Source organism: Neolamprologus multifasciatus, chromosome 7 (assembly GCF_963576455.1).
Source record: "Neolamprologus multifasciatus chromosome 7, fNeoMul1.2, whole genome shotgun sequence".
NCBI lineage: Eukaryota > Metazoa > Chordata > Actinopteri > Cichliformes > Cichlidae > Neolamprologus > Neolamprologus multifasciatus.
The window spans coordinates 53881776-53896869 of NC_140445.1; the positions used below are offsets into that span (position 1 = coordinate 53881776).

Consider the following 15094-nt stretch of genomic DNA (forward strand, 5'->3'; position numbering starts at 1 on the left):
CGTAGAGGTCACATTACCTCACCGCATCTAGGGCCTGTGTTGGTAATACTAACTGAAAATCAGCTCTCAAAACAAATGAGTATTTGAACAAAAGCTCAACAAAGAGTAAACTAATTTCTGAATTGCTGCGATAACGGAAGAAAATAAAAAGGTGCTTACTTCAAACTCCTATTTCTGCTGCAGAACACAGTAAGCCTACACATGGAAGATTTCTTCCCTATAAACTGAAGTCTTCCTTTAAATGCCTCAAAGAAGGTCAAAAAGGTAGAAACATTAGTATACAATTGCCAAAACAGTTTCTTTTGCACATAAGAGAAACAATAATATCATATGCACAATGACCCCTCTGGAAATGCAAAAACGTCTGTTGGACTCTACTGAGAATCCTCGCTGTCATGACTCAAGCCAGAAAAAGTTGAAAGCAAATTTCTGACACACCACGGTCTAACAATGCTGAGAAAGGGAAAATGAAAAATGGCCTTATCGCTCTTATCAATGGCTCTTTTTTTTCTGTGTGTATGAGTGTTACGTAAGGGGAAACGGAAGCCAGCTTCCCAGGACAGGAACGGATACTTGAGACGAGGACTGTGGGTACAGGCCCTACACCGCTGCACAGAGAATAGAGCACCAGACCCTTCAGGATGTATAGCTATAACCCTGCTCCACCTCCCCCAAGCCTAAAATGGGACTCTGCAAACTGGACAAGACAAACGGGTGAGGAGAGCCCCCTCATGTCCCCTGAGATGCTGGCCTTCTCTTCAACATTCCTCAGTCTCTCCCCACTGTCAAAGGGGCAATTCACCGCCCCGCAGTGCTACAAAACCCAGGCAGCTTTTTAAAACAGGATGTTTGTATGAGGCCTCCTTCCCCTCAAATAAACAATCCGCAAAACCTGATTTCGGGAGGCAGGGTGGAAGCACTCGAGTCACATTATTTCCACATCCCGTATCCTGGAGCATTCGGGCTCCTGAGGGAGTGTGGGCGGCCAGGCGCTGGGAAGGCTCTGGGCTGCGGTGGAAACCTGAGGCCATGAGCCAGGCTGCAAGGGGAGATGAGCCGGAGCTGTATCAGTCTGGGGTCTTTAGGATGGAGGAAGGGGCTCATGCCTCGATGAGGGAGGGGGACATCGCTAACATGCTGATGGAGCAGACCATATGCCAGACCATACTTCTGTCAGAATCCTGCTGCTACACCGAGAAGGCCATATGTCTTATATACAGCGTGTGCAAATGATAGAGAAGCAAGATGACAGTTATTTATATTCAAAAATAATAAGCCTATATGATGGCACTAGGGGTTACAATTAGGCTAGAGAGAGAAAAAAAGCCAATTCAAAGTTAACAGTGGGGACAAAATGGTTTGTATCCTGTTAATTACCTCTTTTTACTTTGTTTGCCCTTTGTTTTTATTTTTTCCTTTCACTCGCCGGCTCGCTTTACGCACCGAATCTACTTGGTTAGGTTTTTTTGCATAGTTGGCGAATTTTATACGATGATGAGATTGGAGTAATAAACTTGTCTAAATACTGCCATAAGCCCAGAGTGTCACAAGACAGACACCAAAGGATGCCAGCGGCTTTGACAAAATGGCAGTTTCCGACACCCTCTGATAAGAGCGGGCTGGTACAGTAGACATGCCTTTTAATTTATTTAATTTCTGTTTAATTAGATCCTAGCACAAGGGAAATCACATGCCTTCGAAGTCAGATCAACAGGAATGTGTCCAGTCTAATCTGCTCTAATCAAGAGATGCATCACATGCCTTGATTAGACTGTCTAATTATTCCACGCATTTCCACTGTCTGACGCAGACAGAGTGACTGGTTTGATGTTTAGCGCTCGCCTTCTCGTGAAACCAGCTCCGATAAGAACAATTTAATGCGCTTAGCTTATACATGTGAATGCAAAATAGATATCTGTTGCCTCATATCAGTGAGACAAAAGATATCTATCTACCAACTGCTTCGTTCTGCCAGAAAGAAATAGCAGAGTGGACCTGAGACAGCGATTGTCTGCAGACAAGACATCTAGACAGCACTGGTCTTTCCACCAGAGACAGGCTGGCAGACACAGAGGAGCAATCTATGAATATTGTGTGGGAACCGTGACTACTTGCTTATGCCCTCTTTCCTTCAGCAGCAACTTTCAGTCATCGCTTCCCTCCTCCTACTTCCCTTCATTCAAAGGGGAAGAAAAGAGAAAAATCTTTTTTTAAAAAGGACCCTTCTCACTACACATGTCTTCTGGTCACTTAACCACTATAATCTGAGAGAGCCCAACCAGTCACACCAGTGATGTCGGCTCAGAGCAACATGACCCTTTATAAATTGTCTTACATGGATAAATCCCAGTGGTTTAATTGAGGACACGCCTCCAGTGGCTGATGAATATGGGCAGACTGGAGCCATTGTCTTAAAACAGGCTCAAACAAAGGATTAAAAAAATGTATCCTTGGTGACTGAAATAAGTACCAGTGCAAAAATATCTTGGCTTGCCATCTCATTTATGGCTGCTCAGAACAGCAATATAATGAAGCAGTGACAAGCATAAAGAGCCCCCAATGTCAGAGACAATGTGACTGACATAATAAAGTCGATGCGTAGAAACACCCCTTCAGACAGTCATACAGGAAGCAATGAGATCTGCATCAAAGGGCTGTGTGCCGATGTCCACACAACGAGGCCCAGGCAGTGAGGAAGCATGTGCAGGCAGAATGTGAGGGCAGCACTACACACTCACAAAGCATTAAGCTACATTATCTACTAAAAAGCTGGACCCAGTCATGATGTGAACTGACATCACCGCCACTTTTAAATAAATCCTGCAAACAGTACAAACGTCTGTGCACATATAGGATCAGGAGGTATGAATATTACACACATTCTTCCTCCCCTCACTCCCAACCGATCGTTGCAGATGGCTGCCCCTTCCTGAGCCTAGTTCTGCTGGTGGTTTCTTCCTGATGAAAGGGAGTTTTTCCTTCCCGCTGTCGCCAAAGTGCTTGCTCATATGGGGGTTCGTACGATTATTGGGCTTTTCCCTGTTTCTGTATCATTGTAGTTTCTTTACCTTACAATATAAAGTGCCTTGAGGCAACTGTTGTTGTGATTTGGTGCTATATGAATAAAACTGACCTTGAATACAACATTGTGCACATGGAGAAGCTTTTGAAAAACATTTTAGGATAGTGCACAACTGCACAAACTAACCAAAGGGATTAGGTGAATATATCTGAACTGTAACTGTAACTCTGCAACAGGAACTTTACGATATAGATTGTACTGGTTTAATAGAATATTTACAAGGCACTAAATAATCTGAAGTAGAAGGAGTATACCTATTCAAATTGATCTGAATATATTCTGTAAAGTGGTAGAACAAGCTTATCTACCACACCAACCAGTTCCGATCTGTTTCTGTGCCATTGTGTGACGCAAAAGAATGCTCGGCGGGTATTTCTGTAGCCCAGGGCTGCAAACTCTAGTCGACTATTTGACTGCACCCCACCCAGCCAGTGCCCCCCAGACTTGCTTTTAAGAGGTTTACTTGTTCCTGCGTGAGGGGTGGAGTCTGGATCCCACACAACTCTGGTTACACACAGACACTCTCTCTACCTAAGCTGGCGGGGGATTCACAAGGAAAGTCATCTCCAGGTCAGCAGCATGTTACACAGAGGATAACATGACAACATGCATTGCAGGTTTTATGTTAAATCAGACCTACTGTATGCAGGCTTTATATGGAGGCCTTCAAGCTTGTGGTGTTACGATGAAATAGAGCTTATACATGATGGAGTTTCTATATCGTTGACAAGATGCTGATGTTTACTCTACATGGGAAATGCTTTTGTATCTGAAACCTCTTAGTATAGAAAAACTCTCTGCTGGGCCCTGGTCATTCTCTTTCCTGAGTTCATTTTGCAAAGTTTATCACAGTCATTGCTGAATGATCTGGCCTGCAAAAACAGTTGGAAGAAACCAAAGCCTAGCATGTCTAGATCCTCCCTCACCAGAGTCTCTGAGGAATTGTGGTGCGCGCTCTGACAAGCCCCTCATTTGTTGACTCAGGGAGTGTCGCCAGGCCATGCTGAGGTGGTGACAGCCTGTGCGCTGGGGAGGAGGGGGCCTTCGCTGACTGAATGCTTCAGTGCCAGGTAGCCATGTCAACTTCTCAGTGTCCTGGCCTCTGAGCCATGGCAGACCCCTTAACAGGAAATGCAATTCCCTGCAAGCCCCCAAAATCAGAGGTCTGACTCCCTGTCCACATGACACTGCGCATGCTGGCTAGGACCCTAGCATGAAAAGGGGGAGGCATGCTCACTGTGGGCCATGAGAACGGAGAGTTTCATTTCACATCAGAGGACAGGGCAGTTTCTGCTTGCCTCCTTTGGTGTGGCCCCATTCACAGGAGCAACTCCATTTCCGTGAACCCACCCCTCCCTGCAGCCCATTTACAGCCAGGCTAGAGGTTGGATAGGGTTGTATGTGTGTCTGTGCACATGCATGTGGACAACTACGTGTGCTTGTGTGTGTTTCTGAGCAAGCTTGGATCTTATTACAGTTTGATCCCACTCAAATATTTCTGAAAGAAAAACAGAGGAGGGGAGGCCAGCTCTGAAGCCAATGCACACGCCCCACTGAACCGCTGCACTGCTCACAATGAAACCTTTATCTTTAAAGCTTGGACTGTTTGAAATGGTCCCTTAATGAGAAAGAATAAAATACACCATCAAAATGAAACCTCCCCCTCACACACTCAATTCTGTGCAGAGAACAGCACTGAATTGTCGTTAAAGTACACTCCAGACACATTTTTTCCAGCTAGACTCAATTTAACCATTTCAAAGCCATAAAAACAGGATGATGCCACACTCAAAGTGCCCCTGATTTATTACAGTGGAAATATTACAGTTTACCAATGCAAGTGTATGCATTTAGCTTCATATATTCAGACACAGACAACTGTGCAAAAAACATGGGCAACCACAGGCAAACGCATCAGCATGAAAGACGCTCTTGTGTACAACTAAATGATGATCTTTATTACTCAAACTACCAATTTCAAATATAGTTCGGGGAAGAAAGCAAAGCGCCTAATCTATTTATAATTGATCTTTACCACACGGATCACTTCATCTAACAGAAAGTGTTAGAATCAATCAGAGTAATAAGTGCTAGTGAGAGCTGATGTGCCACTACTTCAAACAGCTGTTCACACATATATTAAGAAGTAAGTCAGGAAGGAAATATAGCTGAAATCACAACCTAAATCCATGTATGCACAAACATCCAGACAACTTTTGACCGCCCATAATAAGCAACCGTATTTAACATCACACCAGTATTTACACACTGGCCCTTCATGCATTTAACCCTCTACTAATCAATTTGTGAAACTGGTAAAAATAAAAAAAAATGTCAAAACTGCTCATTTGTCCACTGTAGGTAAAACAAAGACACGTACCTGAAAATTCCCCTGGTGTGATGTTTGGTGAGCTGGCTGTCTCGGTTTCAGTGTAAGACAATGTGGAGTCTGACAGATCTGTGGGGAATAAGGCAGAAATCAACCCCTGATCTACTAACAACGCAGGCAAGTAATCCATATTCTTACTTATCATCAGCCAGAGACACTCAGTGGTGTAGTCTCTGAGTAGTACATACAGTACAGCTGCAAACAGCATTGCTCAAACATTCATTTAGTAATACAAAAAATAATTCTGAGAAGTCTTTCTTTTTAAATCTTGTTCATAATTAGCTAATAAGCTAATACAACAGCAGAAAGCTTGCATTTGTAGACAGTCAGTTTCTCTGTATTACAGCATATTTGACTGATTTTGAGGACAGCGCTGAGATTAACAGTAAAAAGCTCAGGACCGAAATTAGTCAGACCCCAAAGTCAGTGATTAGTAACATTATCCTTTGGCCTTTGTGCCCTCCAATAAGCATTAAAGGTAGTCTCACAATCTCCTCACAACTCTCTTTATGAATTTTATCCTGCATCTCATGTGCAAATGCTTCCAGCTCACTATTATTTGTTTTTCATGCTGCCACCGCTTTCTTTAAATCCCACACAAAGCTTGATTTATAGGCCAGCGTGGAGTCTAAGACACAGTGGGCGATGTCATTGTTTGCATTTGTACTTGTGTGCTGGTATGTCTGCACTGTTCTGCCACTCAGAGATAATAAATATTTAACAACAATTGCTTTAACTGAAATGAAGGTAAGAGAGAAGACATTAAAACTGATCAAGTTTATACACAGTTTGTCCAAGCTATGAAAATGGCGAAACAGCACATGTAAACACTGGAAGAGTACTAGCTGTTGCATTACTATTGTGAGCTGGATACAATTACAGCCTAGTACACTTTGTGTAACAGTTATTAACCATGTGCTAATCAATACACTGTGTTTACATGGCGCATTACTACTACAGGGGCCTGCATCACCGTGACACGTAGTTATTTCTGTGGTAGGCCGTGGCATAGGGTCTTATGACACTGAATGCAGTATTATAAATAAAATTTAAAACTGTGAATCAGATTTAAACTTAAAGACACTTAAAAAATATTCAAGCTTCAATTCCTTGGAAGTCCACTGCACTGAGTGAGGGACTCATCTCCATGTTGTATTTTCTATGTGTTGCCCTTCATACACCGAACATCGTACAGCCCCAGGTTAGTCTTCTGTTAAACCACTGCTTGCTTTAATAAAATGAGATAATTTATTCTTTCTCTTCGCAGGGAAGAGAGCTAAAGCACCTACATAGATATATTTGTGTCTGCTAATGAAAAACTATGAGCGCGTTAAAATTGAATTACCAAAAGATTAACTGCATTTTGAACCAATTCAGTGGCCTTAAAGATTTGTTAAGTGATTCAAAAACAGCAATATTACAGATGGGTTGAATCATTTTGACATGACCGAAATAAATAAGGCCAATGCGATTATATCATTCAATTCAATCAACTCATTCAAAGGAATTTGAAGCAATTCTTGATCAGCAATAAAATAAATAAATTAAAAAAAAACATGCAAATACACACTGAGCAGGGTTGAATTATATGGGCCGGCCACACCTCTATCTTCTACACCATACTATCTTGCCTGGCTCTAGCTGGTATGCTGACATTATGCCACAAGCTGGCACAGGTCTCATCTCAAAGCTACCATGTAAATTGCCAGTCATGGTGCCCTGTTACAGCCATTACAATTCTCCGCATTACTCTATTTGTGCTTCTTCCTGTTAAAACAGCGACTGACCGTGCTATTTACAATTTACAGGCTCCAATGGTCTTTAATTAGTATTATTTTTATTAATACAAAAATTATTAGACATCAGTCATAACGATTCTTCAGCACTCCCAAACAGAGAAAGTGCAAGTGCTAATAGCAGGATTCAGATGAAGATGAGGAACTGAGGCGCAACAGAGTTCAACTGTGTTTGTCACTCACCCAGTGGCTTGTGTTCTTCATTAGGGGAAAGCCTTGAATAAGGAGGTGGGGGTGACTCTGTAACACAAAACAGTAATGTCAATAACCTTATAAAGGGAAAAAAAGGAAGGTAAAACATAAGGTTAAGTCAGTCGTGAGAAAATATGGACTTATGGAGCTAGGTTTCAGAAGATCTAACATTTGCGACACAGCATTTGTATTTTAAGCACTAATTTGATGTAAGAAAGATGTTTTAGGGGGTGAGAACCTCTGACGCTGGTGAAAATGTTTAGAGGCTGGTAACTGTAAGGTTTTGCGTACACTATACTTTACACAGGCATACACATATAATGATCTAGTATTTAGATAATGTTCTAGTATCAAAGATCTATCCAGACGTTATATTCTGCGTGAAGTCATGCTGCGCTTTTTGTTTTCAGTAAAAGCAAGAACCATAGCTCACATACACAGCTCAAGTCAAGCCACAAGAGAAGCTTCAACACACAACATTTCAGAGGAAACGGCAGATTGCACCTTGACTCTTACAGCTCTGTGTCTGTGCTACAAAATAAATTCATTTTCTTCAAACGCTAGTTAAAAAGCTAATAAACCAATGTGAAACACTCCCTTCATTTGTCTCTGTTACTTGAGGAGATATTATTAAAGCTGAGCAGTCTTTAATATGACCACAGACTAACCCTAACTTATAGTTAGTGTTTTAATAAATACGAGTAAATCTCTTTTTAACTTAATTCTGTTCAAAGCCTTGACGTTTTTTTTCCCCAATAAAAAGGAGAAACGAAGAAAGTAACTTGCACAAGAAGAAGGAAAGCACAAAGGAAAGAAAACTTTGCGAGCACACAGTGACCTCGCCTACAGGGAAAATGGGAAGGAGAAAAGCATAATAGCAGTGGGTCCTTTAAGAGTGGCGGCAGTAATTGCCAGGATCTGAACTCAGTCACTCAGATACACAGCTAGTCAGTCTGGCGCCAGTAGTATGCAAACTGTATATTATCACCACTCCTTCACCTAAATAGCACGAGGGGACCTCCTCAGGACAAAAGGGCTTTTAAAGCGCAACTTGAAACTGATCTCATTCGAAAAGTATAATGCCTAGCGAAATAAAAGGGAAAAGTTTTTTGTCCACTTCAATCTCAGCTCACTGCTTCACATTTTATAAAGTTTTATTCCTTAAAATACCATGTGTAAAACTTTGAACAGTATTATAGTTTTATATAAATCTTAAGTAGGCTGAGCTACAGTTATGTTTTTAGTCTAGTTTTCACAAAAGGGCTGACTTCTTTTACACTAAAACCTGTTTGTTTTACTGAGTTTCATTCCTGTAAAAATCCTGTTTTTTACATTCCCGTCTACAAACACTGTCAAAACCCGGTGATTAAGGTCTTGATTCAAAGCCCCCCCCCCCTCCCCCTTGTGAATAGTGTGAAAGAAATACCAGCTCTATTGGGCCACGCATGAGCGCATGTGAGCTATGTCTACTACAAGCCTTAGTCCCAATTTGGGGTATGTGCCTCTTTCCCTCTTCTTATAATTCATCTTGGTAGTTTCAGTGGGGGCAAAAAAAAAACAAAACAAGAAGAAAAATCCCACAGCACAGGCTCACTGTTCAGCAGATGGAACAAATATCACACTCTTGTCTATCAAACTGATCTTATTCAAACCAATAAACAGCAAGGTTTGTCAGCAAACTTGAGGTTACATATGATCGGTTCTGATTGATTTGGACAGCGTGTTAGGACACCAGAGCCAAAATCCACATCAGTTTCCCCCATTTGCTCAATATGAATTCTGATATTGTTAAACTTGTGACTTTGAAGTGCTTGTCACAGCCAGCTGGCTCTAGTAAACATGGATGTTATGGAAAATCCTCCTCCTGTGCCAGTGAAGGGACAGAAATACTAACGCTTGCATCTTTACACATGATACCAGGCGTTGTCACTGGGTCAGCGGGGTCGAGTGGCCCTGCGTTTAAGGTTTTTCAAATCGTAGACCCCGTCCACTGCCAAAATCTAATGTGTTTAATAGAGGTCAGGGAGGTTCTGCCATAGATAGCTGATTGATTGTGGAAATAAAGCTTAATCTCCAGCACACGCCACTTAAAGTGACATACAGCAGCGAGGCTGTACCTCTGAGTAACTCTAAACAGCCACATACATGTCATACACAAAAAGTCAAAACAGAGGTACTGGCAATCACTCTGAAGGCACCGACGTGCTCAGACACACTGCACAGTACACACAGTACTGTATACATGGACAGTGGAACAAACAAACAAACTCCCCTTTATTGGAAACTTGATGTCACAGGCCACTGAAGTGAGCTCTGCAACAACACAGAGCTGTTCAAATTCGACTTTCTGGGTCAAAACTGACAGGCACAATAAACCACTGAAAAATTTGTGCAGATCCTGGCTTGTTTTCAACACACGCTCTGAACAAATATAATAAAATTACCCAAGGTATCATCTAAGTAATCTGCCCCGCATTTATACTTTGTCAAATCATCGTGCATGTCCCTTTGCTCGCACTAATTATTATTGCTCACCTTGCAGTAAAGATGGCTTTGGTAATCATTAACTGTTTAATCAAATGGCCACCCTTTCTCTATCACAGGGTATGAAACCAAGCCAAACAACAGGACAAATAAGGCAGTGTAATAGAAAAATTTCCAAGGCCCTTTAATCCCCACCCCTAAATAATGCTGGTTTCTGCTTGAAACTCTAGCACGATCTGCCTTTAAATCAAATGGAAAATGTTTGAAAGTTAAATGAAATTGTTGCATTTAAAGAAAAGACGCAATATTCTGCAGTAAAGGTGTGTCAAAGTGAAAATACAGAGACAACTTTGAGGAACGTTTTCATGCAAAACAAGTGCAGATGCCCAAATGCTTAGTGCTTTGTTGTCATTTAAGCTACATTGCAGGCCTTTGTGGTACAACATGCATGCAGTTTGTGTGGCAGACTCTTTTACCTGGCCCACAGAGTCGACTGTAGTGATAGGGGTTGCAGCATACTGTTGGACTGTCCGGGGCCCCAAAGCTCCTACACTCACAGAGCGGTTTGAGCTGGGCAGAGTGCTGGAGGTCAGACCAGCGGTACAGTTTACACACAAGCAGCTGTGGGGATGCCACATGGCCGCCGAATCTCAGCTCTGTCCGTGAAACCATAACACAGTCGCTCGGCATCCCTCCTCTGGACTCCACCGCTTCTAGTAAGGTATCCAGCGCTTTTTCCTTGAGCCGTTTTAAAAGAGCGTATGTGGCTGATTTCAGTTCTTGCTCTAATACCGTGCGTGGCATCGCCTCCTGCGCCTCCAGAGAGTCGCTCTCTCCTGGTCCAAGGTTCCTCAGCCCGAAGTGACACGACCCCGGATCCCTGGTGCCCTGAGCCGTCTCTGCACCCCTAAGCTCGGAGTGGTCCCGGTCTTTAAATAAGCAGCACGTCACCGTCCTGCATTCGCTGTCCTGTAGCGAGCGGGGGCTGCCCTGCTCCTGGGCACACGCGGCACCCCCATCCTGGTCCGACGTGACCCTCAAGTCGCTGCTCTCCACGGGGCACACAGCCCCTATGTCCACGACAAGAGACCCGCTAGGGGTCATCGGTCTGAACTCCGTTTTGGGAATTTTCTCTGGGTTGTAGCTGAACAGATCGTCCCTACAGCCCTCACCAGTTTTGCCAATTCCATCTTCCCCTTCTTTATCTGGGATCAAACGGCTTCTCCACAGTCGCCGCACAAGACCTGAGCGTTTCGTCCTGAACATACGACAACTTGAAAATCTATAAGGTTTTTTTTTATTATTACTCTTGTACGGATATCCTAATATTAAAGACACTTCTCCGGTCGTTGCAAAACATTAATGGCAGTGAAATGCCGTGCAGTGCATGCACAGCCAAGTGACGAGCATTGGTGGCAAAACCGCAACATTAGAATTAAGGAGATTTTGTTGCATCTACAACAGCAAAACCGAGCAACAAATGCACTGCAGCATTCCGATCAAAAGGCATGAATTCAGCCGTTTATACTGTAAATAAACAAGCTGTGAAACTGTGACTTATTCTCCTGGATCGTTGTGGAATGGACTGTTTACAGCCTTTTTTTCTTACAAGCAAATAAAAAAATAATCTGAACACATGAAAACATATAGTAATATACTCTATAATATAATCCAAAGCCAACAGCCTCCAAAGCAAGACGACAACTCGCTGCCTCAAACAGTTCCCGACTTTTAGCGACCCCAGTTCTACTTTCTACACCGGCACGTAGAGCATGAGGTACTTCGATGCGTTTTAATCCAAAGAAAATGCAGCGCAAAGTCAGGATCCTTGCCCTCTTCTCGAGATGTCAGTGCACTTCTTCTCTTTTTAAAATCCAAACAAAACGTCCATGCGTGCTGAAATGAGCTTTACGAAGCCGATCGATCCGGGGCTGAGTAGAGCTCCTGCTTCTCTGCTCAGATCTAAACCAAACTGCAGCCCAGGTCCCGTTCTTTCTCCGTTTCTCGCTCTTTTTCTTTCTGCCCCCCTCCTCTCTCTTCCTCACACACACACTCACACACACACATACACGGGGCCCCCGAGGAGAGCGGTGGAGCCATTGGCTGACTACCATCATGTGCTAGTCTAGACACTTTGGCGGCTGAGCTGCACTGATTGTTGCGCAAACAAGGTTTCAAGTTTCTTAACTCTTAAAGGCGAAACACCCATCTCTCTTTTTAAGTTAAAGTTACAAAAACTTATTCACACCCACTGCACTTAGTATGTAAAGTTTTTACAGAAAGCAAAAATAAAGAAACTCATATGCACCAATATGTGCTTTTTATTTCTCCGCTGAAAAGTCTGATTATTTTCATTGTTTATTTTGTTTTCTACTTCATTTTTTTATTGAGCCACAAACATGGAATTTAACTAGAATTTTTTAGACAATAATCTAATAAAGTTTATGAGATTATGAAGAGTGAAGACAAAGCATCAACATAGCATAAAAGAAATAAGACAAAAAATAATGATGCTGACACTCATCTTTCAGTCTGTCTTCACCTAAACAGACATGACTAAATAATAAAACTACATGAACATGGAAAGCCTGCAATTGCATTTACATAGGATGACAGACAGGACGATTTTGCATTAGACCTAATCTTTGACCCATTGACCTGATTAGGAATTTTTTCTTCCTGAAAATACAGTTTTTCTGCAGTTTTGTGATGACATCACATGCATTGCCTTGCTGGGTGGGTGGGAATAAAAGCAGTGCTGATCACAGTAAATTCACACATGATGAAGTTTTAGCTTTGATTCAAAGCACCAAAACCCTCCCAATTTAAACTAGTAGTTTAAGTATTTAAATATGTAAGAATTGTGTTAAGTTAGAAACATTATTACATATAGAAACTACACATTATATTGGGCTCAGAGCCATGTAGCTGGTTTTCTGGCTGCGTTGTGTTCAGATCAACACAACTTTAGGATATTTTTGGTCTTTAAGTATGCCTGAAGTGTAGAACCCACAGACCTCACCAAACACTGTGTGTCATGTCTTGAGATGCTCTGCCAGGACTTGATTGTGGGTCTTTATGCATTCAGTTTTGTCCCCAGTAAATGACAAAGACCAGGTGACTGAATTGGCCATTGAAGAGTATCCCATTTCTTTGCCTCAAGAAACTCTTGGGTTGCATTTGCAGTATGGTTTGGGTTATTATCTACTTGGTCTGTGGAATGTAGTCCAATCAGTTTTGACTGAATCTGAGCAGAGAGTATAGCCCTGGAAATGTTAGTATTCATTCTGCTACTTCTATCAACAGTCTCATCATCCATAAACACTAGTGACCCACTTCCGCTAACAGCCATAAATTCACATGGGTCCACCATGTTTGACAGATGATGTGGTACGCTTCATATCACGATCTGTTTATCTCCTTTTCCACGCTTTTCTCTTACCATCTTTCTGGTACAAGTTAATCTTGATTTCATCTGTCCAAAGATTTATTTTAGAGCTGTACAAGCTCTTTTAGATGTTTTCTAATTAAGTCTGACCCAGTCTTCTTGATCTTTCGTGTAACCAGTGGTTTACACCTTGGTGTAAAAACTCTGGATATCCATTTATGAAGTTGTTTCTTGATTGTAGACTTTGACAGTGATACTCTCACCTCCTCAAGAGTGTTCTCACCTTAGATGTGTTAGATGTTATGAAGTTGTTTTCCTTAATTAAGAACATGGACACAGCAACAGGGTTTCGGTGTAGCCGAGATGGGCACTGCATACATTCTTTTGAATACCTTGCCAAATTGTTGATTTGGATACTCCTAGAGTTTTTTCTGAGTCGCTGATAATCTTATTTCAGTTTTCAGGGCTCATTATCTTGCATTGGCATCTCTTTGGACCTCATATTGAGAATTCCAGTGAAAAGCTACCAAATCCAGTTTCAGCACTTGGAATCCACCGCAGATCTTTTTATCTGCTTAATGTGTCATAGAATGAGGGTGCAGGCCTCACCTGTCTATGAAACTGCTTGTAGGTAAATTGTCCAGCTACGTTTGACAGTCTTCTGAAACTGTGTAAAATGGTGTAATTTCTAAACAGTATAGCAACACTTTTGCAATATTTTAACTAAGCATTTGAACTCTACACTGGTATCAGTATGGGAAAATGGGACTGCAATACCATACTGTGGGTGCTTGGATGTCAGTTTCAGAAACCCCTGCTATTTATGTACTAGTGAAGCAACACGTACTAATATGTTTTCGTAGTTATTTTAGAAAACCCTTTCTGCTTTTCAGAACTTGCAAGGCTCCTATAGCAGCTTGTTTTAGTAAACAGAAATGTTAGTGGCCTTCACATTGGCTGGAGACACAACAGGTGAATCCTTACGCACTGACCTCTCCACGGTTCTGGCACCTCCTAATCTCAAGTTTCTTGTCTTGTCAAGACAGGCTGCAAATGACATGGATTTCCTGTTTCAATGTAGAGTTGTACCAACTACTTACCCTACTACCCATTTTGACTGAAGTCAGGCATAATGTTACACTAATATACCCAGTATTCCCTAATTGCCCTTAACCATCTGTCATCAATTACTGGCGCAAGTTTAATTTAAGTGAGTTATGACTTTGATTTGGCTTTGTAAAAATTAAAAAAAAACATAATTAAAGACTTAAAAGTTTAGTAGTAAAAACTGCTGATTGGCAATAGAAAGCTTAGTAACTAAAGTTAAACCCAATATTAAACTTGTCAGTAAAATGAAATTATACCATGCTCAAGTCAACCATCGGTAGTGTGCTAAAATGTTAAATGTTTCAAATTTTTAACTCATATTAAGTGTACTTTAACCTGATAACTATCTTACTTATGTTTGAATGGAACATATGTAATCTAAGGCTTTAAATATAAAACTGTATCTCTTATATAAAGGGTTTCTTTATTTCAGTATTATAACAGGAACTATGGACACATTGACTTTTTAAAAAAAACTTCATAATAAACACATGCAGCTTTCACTTGAACACCTCTGAACCTCTCCTCTCCGCTCCAGTGGAGACTCCAAGCTTTGGCTGCAGCAGCATACGGTGCCAGTGTCTGAACTGGAATCAGATTTCCCTGGCAGGATCAGGGCTTTGGGGCAGAGGGAGGTTACTGAGGGTAGACGTGGA

General features: G+C 41.8%; 1 protein-coding gene across 1 annotated transcript in view; it reads right to left on the reverse strand.

The window, feature by feature from the left end:
- Nucleotides 1-12061, reverse strand: part of smad6b (SMAD family member 6b) — a 29344-nt gene extending 17283 nt beyond the window's left edge. The window contains exons 1-3 of the mRNA XM_085165349.1: nt 10420-12061; nt 7451-7507; nt 5463-5540 (exon numbers count right to left, since the gene is read on the reverse strand). Coding sequence (XP_085021475.1) covers nt 5463-5540; nt 7451-7507; nt 10420-11209 — 925 coding nt within the window. The 5' untranslated portion in view covers nt 11210-12061. The remainder of the gene's footprint in view (nt 1-5462; nt 5541-7450; nt 7508-10419) is intronic.
- Nucleotides 12062-15094: the final 3033 nt, after the last annotated feature.